This window comes from Eptatretus burgeri, chromosome 17 (genome assembly GCF_056783735.1).
Source record: "Eptatretus burgeri isolate ZD-2024b chromosome 17, Ebu_testis_v1, whole genome shotgun sequence".
NCBI lineage: Eukaryota > Metazoa > Chordata > Myxini > Myxiniformes > Myxinidae > Eptatretus > Eptatretus burgeri.
In genome coordinates, this window is record NC_140977.1 from 29,659,961 (window position 1) to 29,684,960 (window position 25,000).

Below are 25,000 nucleotides of genomic sequence, written 5' to 3' on the forward strand. Positions count from 1 at the left end.
AGCCGTCGATAAGTGGCAAGCACGCCGTCGAGTACCGAGCGCAGCAAAGCAAGCCGTGGAGGCTTGGGCAGTGCGTGCCCGCCTGCTGCATTAATTTCCTGACACAGGCGGAAGAGCAGTTGTGCGACGGCCCACGAAGCCTGGCATGGGTGGGAGGAACATTAGTCGGTTGGGCTTATGGAGACATTACAAGTCGACCAGAAGGAACAAGCATCAAAGAAAAAGCACAAAAGCACTGCTGTGTAAAGACGTGATAAAACTTTACATTTACTTCCTTTATCATAATGTTGAAAATACACTGAATGTTCTGCATTTGTTGAAAACCTGAGAAGGGAGGCTGATCTTCGAGCAGACAGTTTCACCAGTCTCCGACTCTTCTTGTATCTCCATGTCCGCCCACTTCGGCGTGTTGGCCATAAAGGCACCCGGTGTCGCATTGCACATCTTCTCTGAGAACTCTGCTATTGCTGACTGTATTCAGAACAGAGCAGGAGAGCAGTGGCAACAAGATATAGGAGATACAAACAGTAAGGGATAAGGGTCAAGGGAAGTAAAGCAAAGTGGTGTTATATTCTGCTTTGTCTTCCTGTGCAATCGTTCACCCAAATGTTTATACCTCTGGTTTAAGAGCCTTACAGAACCGTTTCTCATGTGAATCCACATTTAATGACCATATTTACCTCTGCCACACCACCTGCCCAGGCTTCATAGGCCCAAAGGCTTTGCTCTACGAGCAATGCTTGCGCCTCTTTCCACGATCCATCACTTGAGCCTTCTTGGCCGCCCCTTCTCGACTGTGCAGATTCGCCGAGGCCAGACAAGCAGCTCCGTAAAGCTGGGCAGAGAAGCGGTATGGCACCGAAGGTTCGAGCCAGGAACAGCGCGACAGCTAATCCTTGCCTGGCTTCATCTCCATTTTCTATTTCCGCTGTGCTCGGCAGATCTTTGGCACAGTCGGTAAGCAACCGAAGACAGCGGAGAGTCTCAGAGTGCAGCTCGTTTATGATGTGTGGCGTATCGCCATGGATACAGGCCCCAGCAGCAGGCACTTGCTAAGCAGGGAGAAAAAGAAAGAAAGAAAGGAACAGATTCGTAAACATGTAGATTACATAAAGACAAGCTCTTTAATGTGTCCCTTACATCCCTTCCTTTCCTTTCTTTCACCTCTTTAAAAAAAAAAAAATTTTGCTGCCCATCTTCAGACCAACCCACCAACAGCCCTCTGCTCCCCTTTCTGTTTGGTTTCCAAGATGATAAAACAGTAAAAGCAGGATAGGCCTACGATTTTCCTTGCATTTATAATTGATTATGTCACCAACTTCCACTGTGATCTTTTGTCCAGGGTCTCTCCCTGGTGCAGGAGGGAGGTAGGTTGCAAGGTCTGCCAAACAATCTCCCAGTCCAGCATTAAGCTCAGTGCAAAAGGCCTGCACCACGGGTGTGACACCAAGGGCCTTCAGAGACAACCCACAGATCAGTGGTCTGTCGTGCGTCCTGAGGAAAGTTGGTGGCTTTAAATAAATAAATAAAAAAACATACATAGTATTTGTATAATTGGTCATTAAAATATAGAATAACAGAAAGAAAATCCTCCAAAATGTTGAAGATCTTTTTCGAAAATACAATCAGAGTAATGCGTTGGGGAAAAAAACATTCCGTAATGTTTTCAGGACTTACTTGGTCACTTCACCTGCTTTGGCCGTGCCAACCCATGCTGCATCCTGTGGAAGGTCATCCCGAGCCTCGGTCCACAAGTATGACCCGGCGTTTTGCTCCAGAGCAGCACCTCGCTGCTCTGCCATGTTCCCTGGCTCCTGATCAAGCGTCGCCGATTTTACATTCTGGGTCGTTTCTCGCAAAGAATTTTGTGCCGTGGTCACCACCGTGTCCAAGGAAGCTTTCAGTAAGATCTGTCGAGTGTGAATGATATGTCAACGACAACCTCTCAGTCGAGCAAAAGAACAGTCTTCCTGGCTTATATTGTTCAGGGACAATTCACTCAGACACGATATATGACTACATTTTCCAAAAGGAAAGGTCTCGACAGCCACGACTGCAAAGACACAGGAAGCTGGCACAAGCACACAAGGGGCAAAGCTAATTCACCAAGAAATTCTGGCTGAAAAAGATTTCTTCGTCATTCATTCATTGGTTCTCAAGTATGTCTGCACTTGACCAAATCATAAAAGAAAGAGACAAAACAAAACGATCATCTCGGTTCTTTCGACGTGCTAACACATATCGGTGGTTACCTCAACACGCTGTGACATTACAGGATGGAGGAACTCGTCCCAGATGAAAAGCGGTTTTCCCAAGAGTCTCTGGCACATGAGCTCCCAATGCCGCCCTATCCCTTGGCTTCCAAGGAGCTCCCACGCAGCATCGCGGATCGCCGCCAACCCCTTCACAGTTCGCACAAAGCACAGCATGCGTCCGACGCCCTCCTGGACATCTTGTTTGCACCTACAACCCCCAAAAAATGCAATGAGGGTGAACCCTTACGTGAAGGATGCTTTCATGCATCACTTTCTCTATTTACTCATATGCAGCCTGTGACGACTCAGCTGCATCATTTTCTGGGGGCGCGGCTGTGCCACTGATGCAATATCCCCACTACCGGTAAGCTGCTACTCATTTTGCTGACCTTGGAAGGATGACAGCCTGAATCAACCCACCTGGTGTTAATTCAATGGTATCAGGGCTTAAACTCAAGACCCTAAAGATCTTAAGCCAGCTACCTTAACCGTTAAGCCAACACCAGGCTTAAAGCATCAAAGGTAAAGTCAGATGTATCAGCAGCAAGCCCAGATTGGACAATTGCCTTGCATGACAAGTAGCAATTTACCCAAAGGTAGAAAATACATTTATCAAAGGACACCACCAAATCATATTAGAGTACTGAGAGAGAGGGTTCTTTTAAGGAAGGAAGTCACGGACTGAACAGCACCTCCTGCAAATTCCACTACAAATTGTTTGTTCTTCCTGTTATTTATGTATGTATGCTCTTACTCAATGTTCAGTTACAGTCGACAAAGAAAAAAGCTGTGATGTGGAGGAGAGGTAGAATGAGCACGGGACTTGGAGTGACAAGAAGACCAGACTCGGTGGTGTCATGGTCAGCGTATCCACTCCGAGTCTGGGAGGTCAGTGGTTCGAATCGTGGCCGAGTCGTACCGATGACTTTAAAAATGGTATGTGCTGCTTCCTCGCTTAATGATCAGCGTTTTAAAAAAAACAGATAGAACATGAATGGACAAACAACCATAGGCTGGCAAACAATGCACAAGCTTTGATGGACCTAATGGTCTCCCTTGCATCTAAATTCCTTGTAAGGTACCCCACATTTAGTTATGACCAATAACACAGCTGTTGAAAACGACGTTGGTGTCATAACACCGTTCAGAAATTACTGACGTGTCCACCCAGTGTTGCAGGGTAGATGTCAGGTGAGCCGGACTGATGTTAGCACATGGGATGGATGGTGCAGGACGGAATTCACGAACGTGGTTGGGCAAGTGCATCACCCATGTCTTGCTCCAGCCCGCCTCTCCCAGCAGATCACCATCTGCATCACCACCGACCAGGGCACGACCATGGATATTGTGATGCGGTCGTGAACAGCATGGGACATAACATGGGCAAACAAAAGGGCAGTACCAAAAGTGCTTCCCTGTGCCAACGAGGAGCGAGACATACCGAGAACAGGTTGGGAAGCGAGCAAAGATAGCTGTTCGAAAAGCAGGCCACATGGCAGATCAGAATTGGATGAAGAACTGGCTGGCAAGCTCCAAAACACCGCGTGGACTTGATACAGTGTACTGGCAATGGATTCGACGAGGGCACACACTTGAGCTTTGATGCTTGTCCCTGCAGTGGAAAAACACGATTTAATGGAGTGTCAGAGACGGGATATTCTTCTTCTTATTTTAAAAAAAATCGTTTGTATGATGCAGAGATAGTGGACAAATAAATAAATGCGTGGAAACACCAAGGTACACTGGCCGTCCAACGTATATGCAAATAATGGGGCCACCACGTGCACATGACCGGCATGTGAAATATGCAAATTTTTTCCTGGCAGTCCTCTCGTCGAGCGAGCGTGTGTGCGGGTGCATTGTTGTTCTGGTATTCGGAGGATCCTGGGAAGACACAAACAACACATAAGAGATCCCTAGTATAGTTTTATCTGTATTAATTTGGTCGAGCTAAATTACCTCTCCTCTTGCATCATTGGAAAGGGAACTGTGTTGAGTTTGTGAAGAAAGGTTTGAACTCCTCTGCGATCCTTCTCCTTCTCCTTCTCCTTCTCCTTCTCCTTCTCCTTCTCCTTCTCCTTCTCCTTCTCCTTCTCCTTCTCCTTCTCTCTCTCTCTCTCTCTCTCTCTCTCTCTCTCTCCCCAGCACATCCATGAACACCTTCCAACACTCAAGCATTATATATATATATATATATATATATATATATATATATATATATATATATATATATATATATATATATATATATATATATATATATATATATATATATATATATATATATATTCACACACATATACATATATACATATATTGTTGTGGGGCCGGGTGTCAGCTGTGAGCACGACCGCTAGGTGGAACAGTAGAGTCGGCTCCACCGAACACCTGGAATCTAGGTCGTACCCTTCAGATAAATCCAAAAGGTCATGGGTCCCTTATTGGACTGAAGATTGCCAATAGGTCGACCACGTGGGATAGGGTTAATTGCCAATTTCAATTTACCTAAATACCCACGTCGTCCAAACTACCGGAGAAATTCACCCTCGGCAGGATCTGCGTGATCCGGGCCATTACCGAGCCGGATCCGAGCCGTACCCCGAGCGGAGAGTACCAGAATCCTGCCGGGCCGATTGCAAGATTTCGGCAGCAATGAGGTCTCCTAATTCCCGTTCACAGCACGGCAAACCAATGGCAGAATGGACAAGGACGAGCTGGGACATTCAACAAGAGGGGATTTATTTACAATGGGGGGAAGGGAACACACAAAGAGCAGAGTTATCCGAATAAGAAATGTATCAAATGTACAAGCAAAAGCACTTAACAATTCTACTTAGGCAAGACAGGCCCGCACACAGACACGCACACCCAAAAAGAAAATGGACCGGCCGGGTCTTTATTCGGCTCTCCAGCCGAGGAGGATAGTTCGGCTGGGAGTCAGGACGGCTGGCTATCTGGCCGCGAGCGCGCGGCTGGTCGTCCACACCTTCTCGGAGCTCCAGTCGCCAAAAGCACAGACCAGGGCAGCCGAACCCAGAGGAGGCGAGACGAGGTGATCTCCCTTGATAAAAAATGGTTGATCACTCGCTGTAACGCGCCAGACGAGACACCTCCGAAGCACGGGATGCAGTCCGCCGCAAACCCAGGCAGACGCGCTTCGAGACACACGGGACACAATCTCCTCACTCATCCCGACAACCACACACTTCACTTCAGAAGGGAGGGGATTCTTCTCCTGGCCACTCACCTCCTGATTGGTAGGACCGATCGCACGGTTCCCTGGCCGTCTCCCATTGGACAGGCCCATGGGCGGCTGGGCAACTCCCACCGTTCTGGGTGGAGTCCCGATCGGAGGCGTTTGTAGCTCCGCCTACATCCTCATCTCCGACCACGTGCGTAATGGCGATGGTGCTGAGTGAGAGATGGTGAGGGTGAGACACCCGCTCCATGCTGAATGGCCAAAGAGGGACGCCATGCACATGTTAGACTCCGCCCACGCACGCTTGCCAGCGAGCACGCGAAGAATGCCACGAGCAGAGTGTCGTTGTGAAAGCGAAGGTGGGCATTGTTGTCATTGTTATAAGTGATGTAAAAGAAAACCCTGACTATCAAAATAACTCCGCAGCGCATGAACATTTAATTCCCATTCGACTTGGGACGGGACCCAAACTAGAAACACGTACTTACCGATATAACTGATCTATAGGACCTGGCTGTTGTGTGCAGTGAGATTCCAAATTCGCAACAATATATTGTTGCGGATTCGCGCCCGCCGGCGTGCGAGCGGCCACGTAACTCGAATCGCGGCACATCGCCCACCGGACGGACAATCCCGTCGTGACCCTCTCGGACTAACGCCGGGAACTAGTCACGGGTGGGCCTTTCAGCCTCACCACGATCGTGCCAATCGGCCCCCCGCGTGGGATAGGGTTGCTCGCCAAATTCGACCTACCTAAGTACCCACACGGAGGGTAGACTGGGCGATCGCACCTCGCCGCAGGTCGACTTCGGACACGGGCCACTTTAAGCGACCCGTTCCGTACTATCGGGATAACCGAGCGGTGTTATCGTCAACCTCGACGGTTCGATTAATTATTGGGCGTTTTTAGCCCACGACCAACCCTTTACGTGAAGTAAGATGGAGATTCAATAAAAGAAAAGACGAAGCGAAACGGGAAAAACAGTTCAACATAAAGCACATTTATTCCGCGGCAAACGGAAAGCACACATATACAATTATGCACCAAAAGCAAATGTAAAAGAGAAACACAATAGTTATGCACAAAAAGCAAATGTAAAAGAGAAACACAATGCAGATCTACTACCGACTACCGAGCACACGGCAACACTTATACAGTTTCACTTCACAGACGGCGCCGACAACACATATACTCAAAGCAAAAGAAAAAGGAAGGGGCCACCCTCATCGACAAGGGGGCAGACGGGCCTGGGGCCGAGACCGCGTCGAGCCTACCCGTCTGGTGATGAGCCGCAAAATGGCGGCGGCGCCCCGACTCCGCGGGCCTCGCTGGCACTGCCTGGAATGGGGTGGGAACGGGGCCCCCTTCTCACACTATCTCAGCGCGGGGGGAAACAGGAGGGGGTTGTTGATGCTCGGGGGAACGAGGACATCCGGCCGGCCCGGGTCCCACGACGAGCGACTCCACTGCGACCTCGGCCGCGTTACCGGCCTCCCCTCTCCGCAGCTCCCCGACTCTGACACGACACTCTCTCGACTGCCTTCGCCGCCGCCACAACTCTCCAACTCTCCCACTCTCCACTCCGTCCAACTGCCTCGATTTGTTCCGCGCTCGGCGCTTTATAGTCCGACAGGAGAAATCATATGCAGATTTTTGGATCAGGAATCGCTCGGGGGCGGAGCCACGCTCCCCATTGGACAGAGGAAAAGTGGGCGTGAATGATTCTTGATCCGCGAATCTGCACATAGCGATTATACTCCGACGCACCTGGAGGCGGGGCCAAACCGCCCCACGCTCGCTGATAGGACGGAACAGAAGTGGGCGTGAATCGTTGTTGATCCGATTTCTCGGAAAGGCTGGTGTTTTTGCACCCGCTGCTCGGTGCGCGCCCTGTACGAGTCCAGGATCGGTGCCCACAAGCGGCGCGGGAATGGCGGTGATGCGATGGTTGCGAGAGCGAGATGTGACGGCAAGGGTCGTGGCTGTTGGCGTTGTTGTTGTTGTGAAGCGGCGTTGCGGTTGGTGGTTGTTGTGTGATGGCTGTTGAGACGTGGTTGGTGGTGGTTGTGGTGGTAGTAATGGCGGCTGGTCCAAAATAAAGATAGTAAAAGAAAAACGGCTATCTAAAAGGGTCGCAGCCCGAATGAATGACATTTATTCCCTCTAAACAACGGGTTTGGGCCTAACTACACATATACTTACAGAGATATCTCACCTACGGGACCTGAATGGTGGTTTGCGAATTTCGTCAACCACAACAATATTGTTACGGATCTGGAAATCATATGCATTCAAACATACAGATGTCCCAAAAGTCAGTTATTCCGTTAAGTACATGTGAAAACAGGTCCCTTCCTTTTGTCTGGTGGGAGAATCAAAGGTGTGCGTTGCGATGTTTTTTTAGGTAGGTTATTAAATCTTTACATCAAACAACCATTCCATCCCCCATCACGATCCACTACCCACCCGCTGTCTACTCGCACCCTGACTTGCCGAGGCAAGATCTTGCAGCTGTTTCTTGCCGCTTCCACAAACGTTCCTTTTCAACGTTGTATCTCTTACTTGATGAGTGCAAACACACGTGGGGCGGGGGGGGGGGTTCCCCCAACAAGGCCGAGACCCCGCCCAGAAGGGGCGGATCCGTGGAGGCCCTGTACAATCAGGGCGGACGGTGACATCTGTTCCACCGAGCCCCTGCCCCGTTCGGGGAGGTCCATAAAAAGACAACACCATCCTCAGTCTTGAGGGGAGTTCTTTGGAGGAGTGAGTTGGTTGGTGTGCGTCATGTGTTCTGAGCTAGAGTCTGATTTAAGTTCACTTCAGAAGGAGTTCAGCTCTGCGTGGGGCATTCAAGGGCATTCGTCGGAGGTTTATTGGAGACGGGGCGTTCGTTGCTGGAGTCTGGGGCGTTCGTGGAAGTTTTGCTGGGTCCTGTCCGCGACCCTGACCCCCGCCCTGGGACTCTGACTACTCCTCTCAAGTTCTTCCGCAGACATGAGCCCCACGCGTGTGACTATGGGCCAGGCTGCACGGCCATTGGCAGGTGCCGCACCACGGAGCACCCCATCACTCCAACGTGCAGGTACCCCACCAAACCACGACCCCAGCACTCGACTGCATCTGATCCGGTTTGAACAAGGCGTACGTACCGAGGGCGTGTGCCCCAGTAATTAGATCACGTGACCATTAGGTAAACGGTATTTATTAGACGGAGGACCCTAAGTCATGTGGTCAAGTTACTGGAGTTCACGGTCGATTAGCGACCTGTCGCAACATGAAGTTATTCGTTCGAAACGGCGTACGATTCTGGAGAGTCTGGTGGGAACCCGAGGTAGCTTCCCCCCTCGTGGTCTTCTCGCCCCCGACCCCGCAACAATATATATGCGCGCGCGCACGCACGCACGCACGCACGCACGCACGCACGCACGCACGCACGCACGCACGCACGCACGCACGCACGCACACACACACACACACACACACACACACACACACACACACACACACACACACACACACACACTGGCTCAGGTCCACTGTCCAGTATTGAGAGCCAACATGACAGCAAGAGAAGATGTCAGTGGCTTTGAGTAGGATGTAATTGTTGGTGAAAGTTTGGTGGGCGCTTCAGTGACAAGGGCTGCGGACATTGCTAACGAGTCACAATGAACCGTCTCGAAGGTGATGCCAGCCTAAGAAAAAGGAAAGATTTTATCATCAAAGGGCAACAGTTGACAGAGGCCTGATTATAAGCTATACCTGACAAGCCTGATGGATGGGCATTCGTCCAGACTGCGAGGAGAAAAAGGAGAGAAATGGCGTCAAACTGTGTGCGGAGTTCATCGTGGGTTGTGAGCATCCTCTATCATCAAAAACTGTCAGAAGAGAACTTCTCAGGATGGGATACCATAGCTGATTTGCTATGCACAAACCACTCATAACACCTGGCAACACTGGTTTGCGTGTTCATTGGTGTAAGGAGTTTCGGCAATTTACTGCCAAGTCGTGGAACAATGTAATATGGTATGACAAGTTGTCCTTCGCCATGTTCTCGATGAATGGACATGTGCACATGTGGCGACAGTCCAGGAAGCTCTTCAGTCCCATCATGGTGTGGGGCGAATTTTCCTGGCAAAGCCAGGAAAATGCGCCCCACACCATGATGGGTTCACTTATTCCGTTAGAAGGCAGTGTTGATGCAGTGCGTTCCATCACCATCCCACGATACAGCATTTCTTCCATACTGGGAGGGGTGGCTTTCAGGACAATAATACCTCAGTCCACAGTGCACGTGTTGTCACAAGGTGGTTGGAGGCGCTGAGCAGCACTCATCATACAAATAAGACGGAGGGGTCGTGGTTGGAAAGGATGCATTTGAGCGCTTCCTATTGACAGTGGTGCAATCAGTCATGCCATTAGAGTTCCCCTCTCCCCACCCGTCCAAAAAAAATATTCCGAAAGAAAGGTGGTGTCCGAGTGATTCTTGAGAGAATAAATGTTTTGCAAGTTTTAAGAGACAAACTATTGTCAAGATGCTCAATCTCACAGAAGCCAAAAATTTATGGTGTGTTTTCAAGCATCAATGGTAAACTTGTAAGATTATGCTTGGGATTCAAGTGGGTATGTTTTGGTTGGTGAAAAAAGCTGAAACTTCAGTGGGAAAATTGATTGCATTCACACCCAAAACAGCACAGCCGGTAGTCCACGTGACACAAGTGGCACTGCAAGCGCCAGGTGAGGGAGAGAAAGAGGTGCTATAGGGAGCGGGTGGGGCAGGGGGATTGGTATGGGGATGAGATGGAGGAGGACTAACCCTACTTTACTGGGGAGACCCCTGTATAAGTTCACTTAAAGTGGAAGAAATGTCAAAATTTTAAAAAACAAAATTACTATATCCGGTCACGATTAAATTTTTCACTTTACAGAAATGATTACCGGAATGTGAACAAAAAAAAGAAGCACCATTAAGCTGTGAATGTAACTTCGGGGAATTTCCCAGGAATGTTCACAAAGGCAGCCAGATGTTGTCCACGATTGGCAAGGAAGAACAATTGCATGACAGCCAATCATGAACAAGGCATGACTGTCTCTGTATACATTACTGGGTAATTCACTGAAGTTACGGGCTGGCAGGACGGTCTAGAGGTATGCACACTTGCTCCTAAGCTGCCAAGCCTGTGTTGAAATCCCGACCAAGCAATAAATTGTCATCCCAGTGTTTCACAGGCAGGGCAATTCATCAATGTGTGCGCTGTCCCTCAGATGGACGTGAAACTGGGTGTCCTAACAGCATTAGTTGGTGGACGTTAAAGATCGCACAATGTCCTTTGCGAAGAGTAGACGAGTTATTGTCGGCACCATTAACAAATTACAAATTCCTGCCCGAACTTACAGAGGACATTGCATCAGCGGTACACTTACACCCTCAGCCAATGATGCTGTGCCGCAGCTTTGTGTTTTATATGAAAGAATAAGACTGTAGTTACACTTACTGTTCAATGGTGCATCTCTTTCCATATGTTATTTAAAAGGGTAAGTGGTGGGGTGTTACCATGCTGTGTCAGGCTGAGCAGTTGCTGTGCTGCGGCCTTGCGTGCGAGCAGAAAATCAGCGAGGGCCTGGCGAGTGGAGATCTCTTGCAGGAGCAGGCTGGCGCACAAAGCCTCGGCCACTGCCACATCTGAGGCAGCTCTCGTACGAAGCATCGCACGGCTCTCAGCCAGCACCGCTGATCTGCAAAAATAATGCTGCAACTTTGAAAAAAAAAATTTGTTATAGCCACACGACCGGTCTGGGAATGGCCAAATCACATGGGCCGTCAACCGACCACGGCCACCAGGAGAAGTCAAGCACGGACACAGCAAGAATGGAGGCAAGGCAGGAGTAACAGTGTATTGCAATCAGAATAAAAGCCACAGCAAACAGTCAATAAGCAATACACAACAAACAAGAAACAATATTCCCCCAAATTACCCACAACGCGATCTCAAGTGACGCAGCTTTCTTAACGATTCTTATCTTGGGGCCCGTTCATGCACTTGACAAGACTGTACAGGGAATACAAAAACAATGCTGAGAGGTCGATTTCAAACCCGGAGACAACCTGTGCAGAAGTCCTGGAGCAGAATTCAACAAGTCAGCAGCTCTCTGGTGCAATCCAGCACAACAGTCGCTCTCAACAGAGCCCTCACCTTTTGGGAAATATATTCACAGATCTGGGTCGGCACACACAGTGACTCTTCCTGCCAATCTCAGGCACTCTCATCCAGGGTTATTGTCTTCTCTCGGTTTTTATGTATCTCTAAAGAGCAGCTGTAATTGCCAACTCCTTTCTCAACAAAACGCTTTCTTCGCCTCTCCCTGCCAAGGCTGGGTACCCCAAAGCAGTGTTCTAGGCCCCATCCTATTCCAAATATTCATCAATGATCTCACTGACTCTCCAGAAAAATCCTCTTAATATCTTCGCTGATGACTCCACTCTCTGCCATGACATCCCTCATCCTTCCAACAAACAGGTTGCAGCCTCTTCCTTCTCCTTAGCCCTTGATAAAAATAACAAACTGGTCAAACACTTGGAATGCGTCTTACAATCCTGAGAACTCAAACTCTGTCTCTCAGGACTGTTCCGCCACACCCTACCATCTACTTTCTCAACAACCGTCTTGAAGAGGTTCAGTCACTCAAACTCTTGGGTCCAACTCTCATCCGTGATCTCTCTTGGACAGGCCACATTTCAAAGTTGGCCTCCAAAGCCAGATTCTGGCTGGGCATCCTCCAAAGTGCAAAATCTTTCCTTGGCACACCGGAGCTTCTATCCACCGACAAGGCTTTCATAAACAGCTCGATGGAGTACTGTTCTCCCCTCCCTCACATCTTGCTCAGCTTGATGCCATGGCAACCAAGGCTTTCAAGATCATTGAAATCTCTTGCAATGAAGCTAAGTCTAAGGGACGATCACTTCACCATCGCTGGCAGGTGGTCAGCTGTCTCTATCTTCTCCCGCATAATTTCTGGTCTTGCACCCTCTGCCTTCTCCGCGTTCTGTATAGTCTTTGGACCAAACGATTTGCCATAGATAACTCTGGCCAAGTGAAGTTTATCGATGAACCCACAATTCAGCCACTGGTCTGGGCCTTACTGCGATCGTTTTGGGTTTGCCTGAACCGGCTTCACTCAGGATCAGGGAGATTTGCTACTTCTCCCTATGCGCTTGTGGAGAAATACAGACTGACGACCACATTATCCATCAATGCAACCTCTACAAACCCCAGAATGGTGTACAACCACTTCGCAACATGGACCAACAAACAACAGAATATTTAGCACATTAAAATTGGTGATCGACCACATATGAATGATCAAGGAATGTTTCCTCCTCCCTCCCTCCCCCAGAATTCTGCAGGGCACACTTGATCTGCAAGCAACCTCCTTCTGGTGAAACTCCCAAAACCTCGGTTCACTGCTCACCTCCACTCATTAGTTCCTCTTTTTCCCCACCTGTGAAACCAACTTCCACATTCTCTTCAATCTCATTCTTGCCTCCAGGGCTTCAAGACAGCCGTTCACCACCATATCAGATCATCCCCCATCCACAGACATTATCTTTTCTACACACATCAACCCTCCCCAAACCAACCACTTTCCAAACTTCCATTTTTTTTCCTTTCATTGCTGTGATTGAGAAATTATGGCTGCATCCATCTTGTCTACCCCATGTGTCCTCCTCTACCTACCCTTAATTCTTCCCAACGTCCCTTATATGTCAAATTCTCCTCTATGTCGTCCCTCAACCCTGCCGTTTGTGTTTTCCCCCTCCGTTTCCACGATTCTTTTCATTCTATTACATCCTGATCCATTCTGTGTTCTCACTCCTCCATGGGCCTCGACCTTCAATACAAAAAAAAAGGAAAAGAGAAGAGAGAAAGGAGAGGAAGTAACACAGCACATAACGTACAAGTGAGAGGATTGAGTTGGGTTGGGTTCATGAGGGTAAACAAACTTGCTGGTAGAGATTGGGGATGACATCAGATGGTGGTGCATCACATCTTGAGAGGCATGGAGGGGAAAGTGGAATTGAACAGTCTCAGAAAGACGGTTCCACTCACGGGAGTAGAGAGTAACAAAAGAGTGGTGGTATTCAGAAAGCCTGGATTTTGGGAACTTAAGATTATCAGATTACCGAAAGAACACGTACATCCTGAAGGAACGGGACATGGTCAGGGGGCTCAGAAAGTAGAGGGAGCTAGACCGGAGAGCAGGTGGTTACCAGTTAAAAAATAAACAACTAAATAAATAAATAAATAATAACAATAATTTTTTAAAAACGACACCAACACAAAAAAAAACAAGTGGTGCCAGGCACAACAAATCCCGCCCATTTAAGGCATAAAGTTATTTTGGGGATCAAATTTAAATTCGATACATCCTTAACCTGAATGTTGATTATAAGGAATAGAACAAGGAATATCTTAGTCTTAGTTTGAAGTCAATTAAACCATTTTTGACGAAGTTATGACCGTAAAAAGATTTTGACCTTTTCGTGACCTGACCTTGACCTTTGACCTAATTGGACCCAAAAGTTAATGGGGTCGTCCAAGGTTCATTACCCACCTGTGGATACAATTTGACAGTGTTTGAGCCAGCCGTTTTCCCGTAAAGTTGTATTTTCGTAACCATGTTTTAGTTTTAATGGAAAATTTGTAATTTTGACCGATGACCATGACCCCCAAAACTTCGGACCCTACCGATCTTCACAAATATGCATTTTTCACGATAGGAATGGGTAGGATTATAAGTGACAAATAGAATAAGGTTCACTATAAGCTTAGTTTGAAGTAAATCAGATCATTTTTGACGAAGTTATGAGCGAAAAACGATTTTGATATTTTCATGACCTTGACCTTTGATCCAATTGGACCCAAAAGTTAATGGGGTCGTCCAAGGTTCATTGCCCACCTGTGGATTAAATTTGATAGTGTTTGCTAAAGCCGTTTTACGTAAAGTTGCTTACAGACAGACAAACAAACAGACAAGCCGGTAGGCGACATGGGTGGTCACGACATAATTGCATACTAGTCATACAGTTTTTGACGGATCGGGCTGAAATTTTTTGACAAAGAGGTTGATTATAGTGCGCATAAAAGCCTGGAAACCCATTTTTGATTTTCCAAAAAAATAATTTTTTTAGGATTTTTCTAAAATTTCAAAGTCCCGTTGCTACGCAACAGTGGTGTCCATAGCAACGGTGCTCAAAAGCATAGAACTAGATCCTGGTATGAATCTACCTGTCAAGTTTCATCAAAATCGGTTGACTCCTCTGGCCTCCAGAGCTGTCCATTACATACAAACAAACAAACAAGTCGGTAGGCGACGAGGGATCCGCTAGGATCGAAGCGCTGGATACGATGCTTTTCATTCTGACCGATCCACCGACGAAGATTCATTGCGAAGACGTATTGATTCACATACAATTGTTCCTCTGCCTGGCAAGATTTTTCCTATTGCGTATTTTGCCAACTGGCACTCCTCATAAAAAATGACGGTAAATCGACACCCTATTTTTGAAGGACTACCATTTGAAAAATAAAACCTAAATCAAAAATTGGCTCAAGTAAAATTTTCTAAATATCTCGAAGTGTTAATTCCGAAGTCTCGTTTCTCCACATTCAAAACTGTAGGACAAGTATTGAAAATAGTGAACGCGGTTTTTTGGCCGCTGCAGAGCAATGGGTGGTTGCTTATCAACGAAACTCAAACGCGCACACTCCCACCCCATATGGCACCTGTTCGCCAAGTTTCTTCGAAATCGGTTTGCTGGTTTGTGCTGTGGAGCCTCGCATTGCAGACACACACACACACACACACACACACACACACACACACACACACACACACACACACACACACACACACACACACACACACACACACACACACACCCCGATAAACTTCTCTCATTGCTCTTGTTTGACCACCTCCTGAGCCACACATTATTTTTCATAAGCCACGCCCACTTTTTTATAAGCCACGCCCACTTTCATATGCCATTCCCGCTTTTCATAAACCACGTCCACTTTCCTAAGCCACTCATAAAAAATGATGGCAAATAGACGCCCTATTTTTGAAGGACTACCATTTGAAAAAGAAAACCTAAATCAAAAATCGGCTCGAGTAAAATTTTATAAATATATCGAAGTATTTAATTCCGAAGTCGCGTTTCTCCACATTCAAAACTGTAGGACAAGTATTGAAAATAGTGAACGCGGTTTTTCGGCGGCTGCATAGCAACGGAACTCAAACGCGCACACTCCCAGCCCATATGGCACCTGTTCACCAAGTTTCATCGAAATCGGTTTGCTGGTTTGTGCTGTGGAGCCTCGCGTTGCAGAGACACACACACACACACGGAAAACCCGACAATAAGGGTACTCTAGCGACCACCCAAAAAACAAACCGGACGATTACAATATCCCGCTCCCTCCCTCCGGGGGGGGGGGCGGGATAAAAAGGCGAGTCTTCGATTTGAGCAAAAAAGCTTTGTGCTTCGTCCTCATCATGGGAGATTCCAATGTTGAGAGCTTTAGATTCCAAAAAATTTGGGAGAGACAGATATGATGCTGTGGGGCGAGCCCACAGGGGAGAACAGTCATCCATTTATCAAAGATTAGCCCATTGGAGTTTCACTACTTTTTTTTTTTTTGCAAATATTGTATCTTTATAAAAAACAAAATTGTAAGCAATAACCAGACTCAGTTTTGTAATGGTGAGAGTGTCCTCTCCAACTCTGGAGGGTCGGTGGTACAAACCCCGAGCCATACCAAAGACCTTCAAAAAATGAAAAATAAAAAGGGTACGTGCTGCTTCCTTGTTTGACATTCAGCATTTAAAAGGAAAACACCATGGACAATCCCCATGGGGAGGAGGAAATTCCCCTTGAGGAAACACCTCGCTGAGTGTGGTGAGAAAGGCCGCACCATTGTTGCGATGATGCTGGTACCCAGAGTGCCCCGGGAAGTGTTGGCATTTCCCCCAAACTCAGTGGCTGTGTTTGTCTCATCCAACAGTCGGGTGTTGTTTCGTGCACTTGTCTGTATGCGTGTGTGTGTGTGTGTGTGTGTGTGTGTGTGTGTGTGTGTGTGTGTGTGTGTGTGTGTGTGTGTGTGCGTCAGTTCCAATTACGAGCCTTAGATATTGTAAATAATAGTAATAATAATAATAAAATAAAAATTCAAATGTCAAATCAATTTATGATAAATTTTTCCAACATCACACAATTTCCACCAAAAAACCAAAAACCCTACCGAAAATGCACCGCTGCGGTAGCCTGTCGGGCCAGGATGGGGAAGCGCCGGAGTAAAGGTGTTGCAACAGAGACCGTCGGTGAAGGCACCGATCTGGGCTGCAGTTGGCTCAGGATGTGTCGAGAAAGCAGACACAGGCGAGCGGCTTGCAGCGGCCGACCAGCCTCCAACTCGTGCCACAGCACCTCAGGAACTGCCTGAATGAGGAACACTTGTGCCGCAATGCTGTAAAACTGCAACATCTGCAAATCCACATAAAGGAAACAAAGTGGAGAATGAAAACACTGCATAAGTAGGCCTACATGTCATCTTGTATACTCACCCAATCAGCTGTTTAGTCATCGTTTAGGGTTTCAGTCTTGTTCAAAATACGAAGATCGACTTTTGGCCCAACATGCAAAGTCTCACCATAATCCCACTCCACATAATGGATGTGAAAATAGAAACGGCAACATCACATGTACACCCACATCTCATCTGCAAATTTCACCAAGTGAAACACACACTGACCTGTGTACTATCTGCTGAAGCACCCTTGCCCCCATGTGTTGAGCCATCTGGTGCAGAGATGGCTGCACGCATATCCGTGACGGCAGCAAGAAGGCGCCCAGCGGCATCTCGCATCGCCCCCATCGAGTCGGCGGCTGCGAGTAGATCGCGATACCGCTCGCCTACGGTCAGGCGCAGCTCTTCTCTCTTCTGCTCTACATCCTGCCGCAGACGTCGCTCAGCCTCCCGCACCTCGGACACCGGCAACCTCGACAGTAGTGTCGCTGCATCGGTGTCCATGGTGTATTTCCTGCAAGTATATGTCAGTTCCTGTGTTTGAAAAAGCATATTCATAAATCAAGCATGTTATTGCCCACATGACCAAAGTTGTGGAATCCTCAACGTCGACAACCTGATTGCAAACGGGACTGCATCAGAATGCACACGTTTATATGTACATGTATATACGAGATATATATGTATATGTATATGTATATATATATATATATATATATATATATATATATATATATATATATATATATATATATATATATACATATATGTTTTTCTTTTTTTAAAGAAGAAGAAGGCACTTCCAACCAAAAGTAAAAACTCAATCGACTCTCGTAATTTGAGCAAAAAAGCGAGAGCAGACTCGGTCTCAGGCCAACATTTTGCAGGCTTCATCAGGCGCAGTCTGTTGTGCCTGATGATGACGGCTGTGAATCTGGCGAAACGTTGCCCTGAGACCGGGTCTGCTCTCACTTTTTTGCTCAAATTACAAGTCGATAGAGTTTTTTTTTAGATCAATCGAGATTGAATTTAGTACAAGATTGAACGAAATGTGCAGCATTAAAACAGCACATGAACACCGGGAAATGTCCATGGGGTGAAGAAGGGAGAGGGTATGAAAGGAGGTAAGCCTGAGGGGAAGGGAAGGTGGCGCTGAGGGGAAGGTAAGAGAAGGGAAGGTGGCGTGAGAGGAACGATAGGGAAGACTGTGCTGAGGGGAAGGGAAAGGAAGGTCAGGTGGCACTGAAGGGAGGGGGGGAGGTCAGGCGGTGCTGAGGGGAAGGGAACGGAAGGTCAGGCAGCGCTGAGAGGAAGGGAATGCGGTGCTAAGGGGAAGGGAAGGGAAGGCGGTGCTGAGGGGAAGGGAAGGCGGCGTGACGGGAAGGGTAGGGGAGGCGGCGTGACGGGAAGGGTAGAGGAGGCGGCGTGACGGGAAGGGTAGGGGAGGCGGCGTGACGGGAAGGGTAGGGGAGGGAGGCGGCGTGACGGGAAGGGTAGGGGAGGCGGCGTGACGGGAAGGGTAGGGGAGGCGGCGTGACGGGAAGGGTAGGGGAGGCGGCGTGACGGGAAGGGTAGGGGAGGCGGCGTGACGGGAAGGGTAGGGGAGGCGGCGTGACGGGAAGGGTAGGGGAGGCGGTGTGACGGGAAATGTAGGGGAGGTGGCATGAGGGTAAGGGAAGGGAAGGTAATTCTATTAAATTCAAAACTAAACCCGCAGTCCTTAACAGCCCCTTAACAGTGGGGGGAGGGTTAGGGGGTTAGGGGGGTGGGTGGGGGATGCGGGGGGGGCGGCTTGACGGGAAGGGTAGGGAAGGCGTCATGAGGGTAAGGAAACGGAAGGTAATTCTATTAAATTCAAAACTAAACCCGCAGTCCTTAACAGCCCCTTAACAGTGGGGGAGGGTTAGTGGATTAGGGGTGGGTGGGGGATGAGGGGAGGTGCAGGGTGTGAGAGAAAGAGCAAGAGAGAGGGAGAGGGTGGGAGTGAGAGAGGAAAGTGGGGGGGAGGGGGAGGGAGAGAGTAAGTGAGGGGTGGTAGAGAAAGGGGAGAGGAAAGTGGGGGAGAGGGAGGGGTCAGTGAAGGGAGGGGAGCGAGAGAGGGGAGGGAGTAGAGGGGGTGAGAGGACAGAGGAAAGGGAGAGAGGACAGAGGAGAGGGAGAGAGGACAGAGTGGAGGGGGAGAGAGAGAAGAGAGAAGAGAGAAGAGAGAAGAGAGAAGAGAGAAGAGAGAAGAGAGAAGAGAGACAGACAGACAGACAGACAGACAGACAGAGAGAGAGCAGTTTGATACAGCTGCAAGATGGGCAGATACTTGGCAACTTCCACTCAATCCAGACAAATTGAAGATCATGCACATTGGCAAAGAAAACCGGAATGTGACATACTCAAGGGTGAAGAAGTCAAGTTACACAAGAAGATAAGGACCTTGGTGTTGTTATAGACAATGAGCTAAACTTTCATCGGCATGTTGGTGCATCTGTCAACAAGGCCAATCAGTTGGGCCTTATCACAAGCACCTTTTCTCGCTTCACCAAGGAAACCTTCCCACTCCATGTTCCGTCCTCTCCTGGAATATGGAGATGTAATTTGCAATCCAAGATTTAAAGTAGATGCCGATAAGATCTCGAGGGTGCATCGGACAGCGACAACGCTGATGCCAGAACTCAGGGAACTCGCATATCAGGAAAGGCTCAGACTCGTGGACATGTTCTCCCCCCCCCATCCACCACTACAGGCGACAACGAGGAGACTTGATCGAAGTCTGCAAGATCATTCGAGGCTTCTTTGTTCCAGCGACATGTCGTGCAACTTGAGGCCAAACTCGTGAAGTTATGTTCAAGTAGTTGTGACAGCTACCAACCCTATCGATGGAATAATGGGAAGTTTTAACACATACCAAGATCGCGATGAAAGCAAAGGGGGAATATTTATGGAGCACAGAGGGATGCGAGGGAGGTGTTGTGGAATTCCGTACGAAATAAATAGATGGCTCAGCGTAAACGGTCTGGGCTGCTCTCTCCAATTCATCATCTGAGCGTCTTTCCAAATCCCTGCTGAATATCATCCCCGTCAGAATGACTTACCTTCTCCACCCTTCGGCACTTGAAGGGGATCTTGATGGCACCCGGAAGCGCAACGTGGTGCGTTTGGGTTGTTGTTGTTGTTGTTGTTTGTTGGGATTTCGTTCGACACTTCAATCTCTTCCTGTATTATTTACTTTCGGTAGTAGTACAGTACCGCACGAGGACAGTTTTACCTTTATGTTTTGTAAAGAGTCTAAACGTCATTTTTTTACGTGACGTTGACCTTTGACCTTTCGACGATATTATTAATTTTTTTCTCCATATTCTCATAATGAAGCTTTGTTGAAAATTTGATGAAGATAACTTAAAAAGTTACACGCACGCACGCAGTTTGTTTTCTTTTTTACACACGTGATTGCAAAACCTCGTTTTTCGCTGCGGTGGGGGACGGACTAATTAACTGACTCAGAGACATTCAACTTCTGGTCTATGTGGTACGAGGAAAGGAGTTTGTAGTTCGATTGCCTCATACTTCGTCGAACTGAGGTACCTCCCTTTTAAAAAAAAAATATATTTATGTACATTTTGTATTTTTCGCAGAAACATCGTCATTCTGATGCACTTTGCGATTCACAATTTTTTTTAACATGACAGGGTCGTAATACAACAATCAACATCGATCGCTGACTTCCGTCGCAACCGTCGCCAAGGAAACGTCCGCTTCGCCTCACTTAACTCCGATCGTTTTTATTATTGTTATTATTAATTATTTTTTTTACATTTCCTCTTTATTCCTATAATTGATTTATAATTCCCTTTCGCTCTAAGTTTCATTTACATTCCTTTCGAGTCATTGCAAGAAAATACAAATCTGAAGGAACCGGAAGTGATGCTGTAAAACGGACCAATCAGCTTCGTCCATCTACCGTTGGCGGCTCATTCGCACGTCTGTGTCTCCGAAATGGAAAAGTTTTTGCAAATGGACAATAGTTTTTACAAACTTTCCAAACGCCTATCGTCGTTTAAAGATTGGCCTTTTTTAGAAGACTGCAGCTGCACTCCGCAGAAGGTCAGTGGATGATATTTTCGGATATTTCGTTTGCCTCGAGTCGTTGACTGTCTGGGTTCGAGTACATCCGTGGGATTAGCTTGAGCCTGAGGCCTGGTTTTTCACTCTGGTGTCTACAATCAAATGAGGTACCAAGTATTGCGTTGGACTCATCAGGACGACCTCGGCTCGGGTTCGGGTTTGGGCTGCTGCTCCTCTCCTCCTCAAACCCACCCAGGCGCAGACAAATGAGTCTTGCAGAAGAAGATTTGTAAGAATTCACTTCTCCCGAAGCTTGACCTACTAATTAATTAATTGTGGGAGTGCCAAGCACTTCATCGTAATAATAATAATAATAAATAATGAGCTCGATCTGTTGTACACCGTTGGGGTTTGAATCCCGACGTTTCACAGGTGGTAGGGTGAGTCCATCGAACGGGACGTTAAGCCGGTTGTCTCGTCTGCCCGCGTTTCAAGATCCCACGGTGTGCCTCGTGAAGAATAGGGGAGTTATCGCCGGTATCCTGAACAAGTTGGACACACCTGCTCTCACGAGGGGGTATTACATCGATGGCCTGTCAAGTTTTTACATCGTGGAATCCGGATTGAGTCACATTCTGTTTGGTTTGAGGAAGTGAGTTTAATTGATGCTTGATTAACTCCACCTGGCTGTGACGTCATGAGTCACGAGAGGACCTCGGTGAAGTCAACAGAAAGCATCTTGATGAGTCCTGATCAATCGTGGTCCACCCTTGACTGCTGTGTTATGATTATTATTATTATTATTATTATTATTATTATTATTATTATTATGTTACAGGAGGGAGGCTCGTGGAAGAACAACGAGGTAGAACTGACAGCGGGAGAAAAACATCAAGATGATGAATGAGCAGCTCGGTTGAAAGACCACCCGTGTAAACCTGAGGTTGCAGCGAGGCAGTCATGATCATGCGTGGCTCCTTCGTAGCCCAAGCTCACAATGAATGGTTCTCTGTGCTATCTTAACGCCATTTGCTTTCCCTTTCTCTGTGTTTTTTTTTTAATGCAGATGGCTGAAGCTGGATTTGTCCACCAAGCCTGTGAAAGTGAACCCGACGTGGTCATCTGTTTCTTCTGTTTCAAAGAGCTGGACGGCTGGGAGCCAGATGACAATCCCTGGTCAGTTGTACTGTGCTTTAAGCGCAAGCAACATTTTTCTCCTAATATCTTCCTCGTTCGTGTAAAACCACTGACTGCCTGCAAATGTTGTCCTCCATATGATTTATGTCAAAGTTCCAAGCCTCAGATCAATGTTAGTGGGAAGTGGGGGGGGGAGCCTTGCCAGCAGCAGGGAAATACTCTCATTGGTTTGTAGCTCACGGAGCAATGCCATTGACTTGATAATGAGTTGGATGGTGAGCAATGTCATTTTGTGTTGGGGCTCGGAAGCAAAAACTCGGTTTGGATCCGGCTCAGTAATTTCATCAGAAATTTACGGGATCCCAGATCTGCTCGGTAAGTTTATTAAAATAATGTGTTTGTTTATTTTTTACCTCCGACACCGATGGAGAAGGAGGTTGTTTTTTTCACCCTTTTCTGTCTGTTTGTCTGAGTGTTTGTCTGTTTGTGTACAGGATATCTCAAAAAGTTGTGGACGAATCTGGATGAAACTTGGTGGACAGGTTGGGTGTGTGGCAAGGACTAATTGATTCAATTTTGGTGAAGATCCAGATCCGAATACGGATCTGATTATTTTAAAAGTGATTCTTCACCATTGAGAGATAGGGCCAAACCGATATACAGCACGATATCTCAAAAAGTTGTAGATGGATTCAGACGAAACTTTGTGGACAGGTTGGGTGTGTGGCAAGGAAGAATTGATTCGATTTTGGTGAAGATCCGAATCTGGATCTGGATCCGAGAATGATTTAATTTTTAAAGTGATTCTTCACCATTGAGAGATCGGACCAAAAACTATATAGTACTGTATAGCATGATATTTCAAAATTATATTGGGTGGATCATGTTCTCGTGGATCAGGCATTATGTGGCGGAAGTATGTGCCCTTCTAGATTTAATCTGTGACATGTCTCGGAGCTGGCTAAGCGCATGCAAGTGATTACCACTCTGTTTCAAAAATGTCAAAAAATGAAGTTTGTTCCATTGCCTTCTTACTACATTTTCCTGAAAGTGTAAGTCTGAGTTCAGAACAAAAAAAACCGTATAGCTTAATTACATATACTGTATATACTGAAATATGATACTTTGAAGAAGGGGTACCTATTCTGATGGTTTTGCGAGTTTTCAATGAAATTACCTAATTTTTCTTTTTTTTCTTTTGTGGCAAAATAAATGAAGGTCATAGTATGTAACTTATTCTAGCAACTAATCTAATAATCAAAATACCAATTTTTGGGATTATTAAGAAATAATACATGCCTTTTTTTTATTACTGCTCGATTCAGTGAGTGTCAGATGCTGAAAAGCACTAAAAGAGAGAAGATTTATCGAACAAATTCTTGGACGTAAATTTTCAATTCAATCAATTCTGGGAGTAACAAAAAGCTCTCTAAATTCTCCAAAACTGTTTTAACTGCCTTCTAAATTAATTTAAAAAAAAAATTAAATACCTGGAAAAATATTTAAATTTTTTTAAAAGAAAATTACTTTTTTAATCAAATTCAAAAAAGTGTGACGTGCAGTCGGACAAAAATGCAAAATTACTCTAAACCAAAGCCATGCATGTTTTCAATATTTTTTTTATACTATTATATCTATATCACTGTGCCCCATTTGTAAATAAATTTTAGTGAAAATAATCTGATGCACAGAAGAATAAAAGCATTTTTTTTTAAAACGTGACGTGCAGTTGGACATTTGGGTTGGAAAGTTCAGTCAAGCCGCTGTAATTAAGTATCCACCCGGATCATCTCAATTTTTTTACATTGATTATTGGTAATAAGTTGAATAATTTAAGATGCGTAAATATGAGTTATTGATAAACAAGTCATTTTGTTAGGGGATTTCATAGTCCCAGGCTCAAAAAGGGCAATAAAACAAGAAAAAATAAAAATATGCCAGAATGTGCATATATCATGTGAATCCACCACTGACTGACACAAATGCTGATTTTCTCAGACGGTGGGTGACAACCTTTTGACTAAATGAGAAATTTCATAAAGAATGTTTTTTTATATGTTGTATTTTTGCATGGTCTAATATATATATATATATATATATATATATATATATATATATATATATATATATATATATATATATATATATATATATATATATATATATATATATACACACACACACACGTCATATTTTAAGGTGAAACAAGAAAAAAGGCCAATACTGGGCATGTATATTCAACCTCGCCTCAAAAGCCAGTCGCCGACTGGGAATCCTCCGTCGTGCAAAGTCCTTCCTCGGCCCTCTTGAGCTCCTGACCACTTACAAAGCTTTTGTCCGTAGCCTGATGGAGTACTGCTCTCCCCTCTGGGCTGGTGCTCTTGCCTCCCACCTTTCTCGGCTTCACGCTGTCGAAACCAGGGCATTTAAGATCATCGGCATCTCCCGCAATGAAGCTGAGTCTTTGGGCCTCTCACTCAATCACCGCAGGTTGGTCGGTGGTCTTTCTGTCTTCTACCGACTCCTCTCCAGCCTTGCCCCCCCCTGCTCTCTCTGCGATTTGTCCCCACCACATTTCCACAGGACACTCAAGGTCCGCCAACAACCCCCTTCTGGTAAAACTACCAAAATCACGAATCACTGCTCATCTTCACTCTTTCATTCCTCTTTTTTCCCGCCTTTGGAATAAATTTCCTTACTCTATTCTTTCCCATTCTTCCCTCCAGGCTTTTAAAACAGCTGTTCACCACCACCTCTTATCTTCCCCCAT

General features: G+C 46.6%; 2 protein-coding genes across 5 annotated transcripts in view; one reads left to right on the forward strand and one right to left on the reverse strand.

Annotated features, from left to right (window-relative positions):
* The window catches only part of COG1 (component of oligomeric golgi complex 1), a 38,095-nt gene extending 17,821 nt beyond the window's left edge, over window positions 1-20,274 (reverse strand). Inside the window, exons 1-12 of one of the 4 annotated variants that reach the window (XM_085861531.1) lie at window positions 20,124-20,274; window positions 17,266-17,554; window positions 16,756-16,997; window positions 11,007-11,188; window positions 3,697-3,867; window positions 3,415-3,565; window positions 2,253-2,463; window positions 1,678-1,910; window positions 1,320-1,494; window positions 681-1,052; window positions 325-471; window positions 1-140 (exon numbers count right to left, since the gene is read on the reverse strand). The exon at window positions 1-140 is cut by the window's left edge and continues 16 nt beyond it. In XM_085861531.1, coding sequence (XP_085717657.1) covers window positions 1-140; window positions 325-471; window positions 681-1,052; window positions 1,320-1,494; window positions 1,678-1,910; window positions 2,253-2,463; window positions 3,415-3,565; window positions 3,697-3,867; window positions 11,007-11,188; window positions 16,756-16,997; window positions 17,266-17,544 — 2,303 coding nt within the window. In that variant the 5' untranslated portion in view covers window positions 17,545-17,554; window positions 20,124-20,274. Of the gene's footprint in view, window positions 141-324; window positions 472-680; window positions 1,053-1,319; window positions 1,495-1,677; window positions 1,911-2,252; window positions 2,464-3,414; window positions 3,566-3,696; window positions 3,868-11,006; window positions 11,189-16,755; window positions 16,998-17,265; window positions 17,555-20,014; window positions 20,036-20,123 lie in introns of those variants that run through there. The other 3 variants (XM_085861530.1, XM_085861529.1, XM_085861528.1) reach the window with 3 other exon arrangements.
* Window positions 20,275-20,951: 677 nt separating this feature from the next.
* The window catches only part of LOC147009653 (baculoviral IAP repeat-containing protein 5-like), a 21,885-nt gene continuing 17,836 nt past the window's right edge, over window positions 20,952-25,000 (forward strand). Inside the window, exons 1-2 of the mRNA XM_085861535.1 lie at window positions 20,952-21,132; window positions 22,160-22,269. Of these exons, the coding sequence (XP_085717661.1) occupies window positions 21,025-21,132; window positions 22,160-22,269 (218 nt within the window). The 5' untranslated portion in view covers window positions 20,952-21,024. The remainder of the gene's footprint in view (window positions 21,133-22,159; window positions 22,270-25,000) is intronic.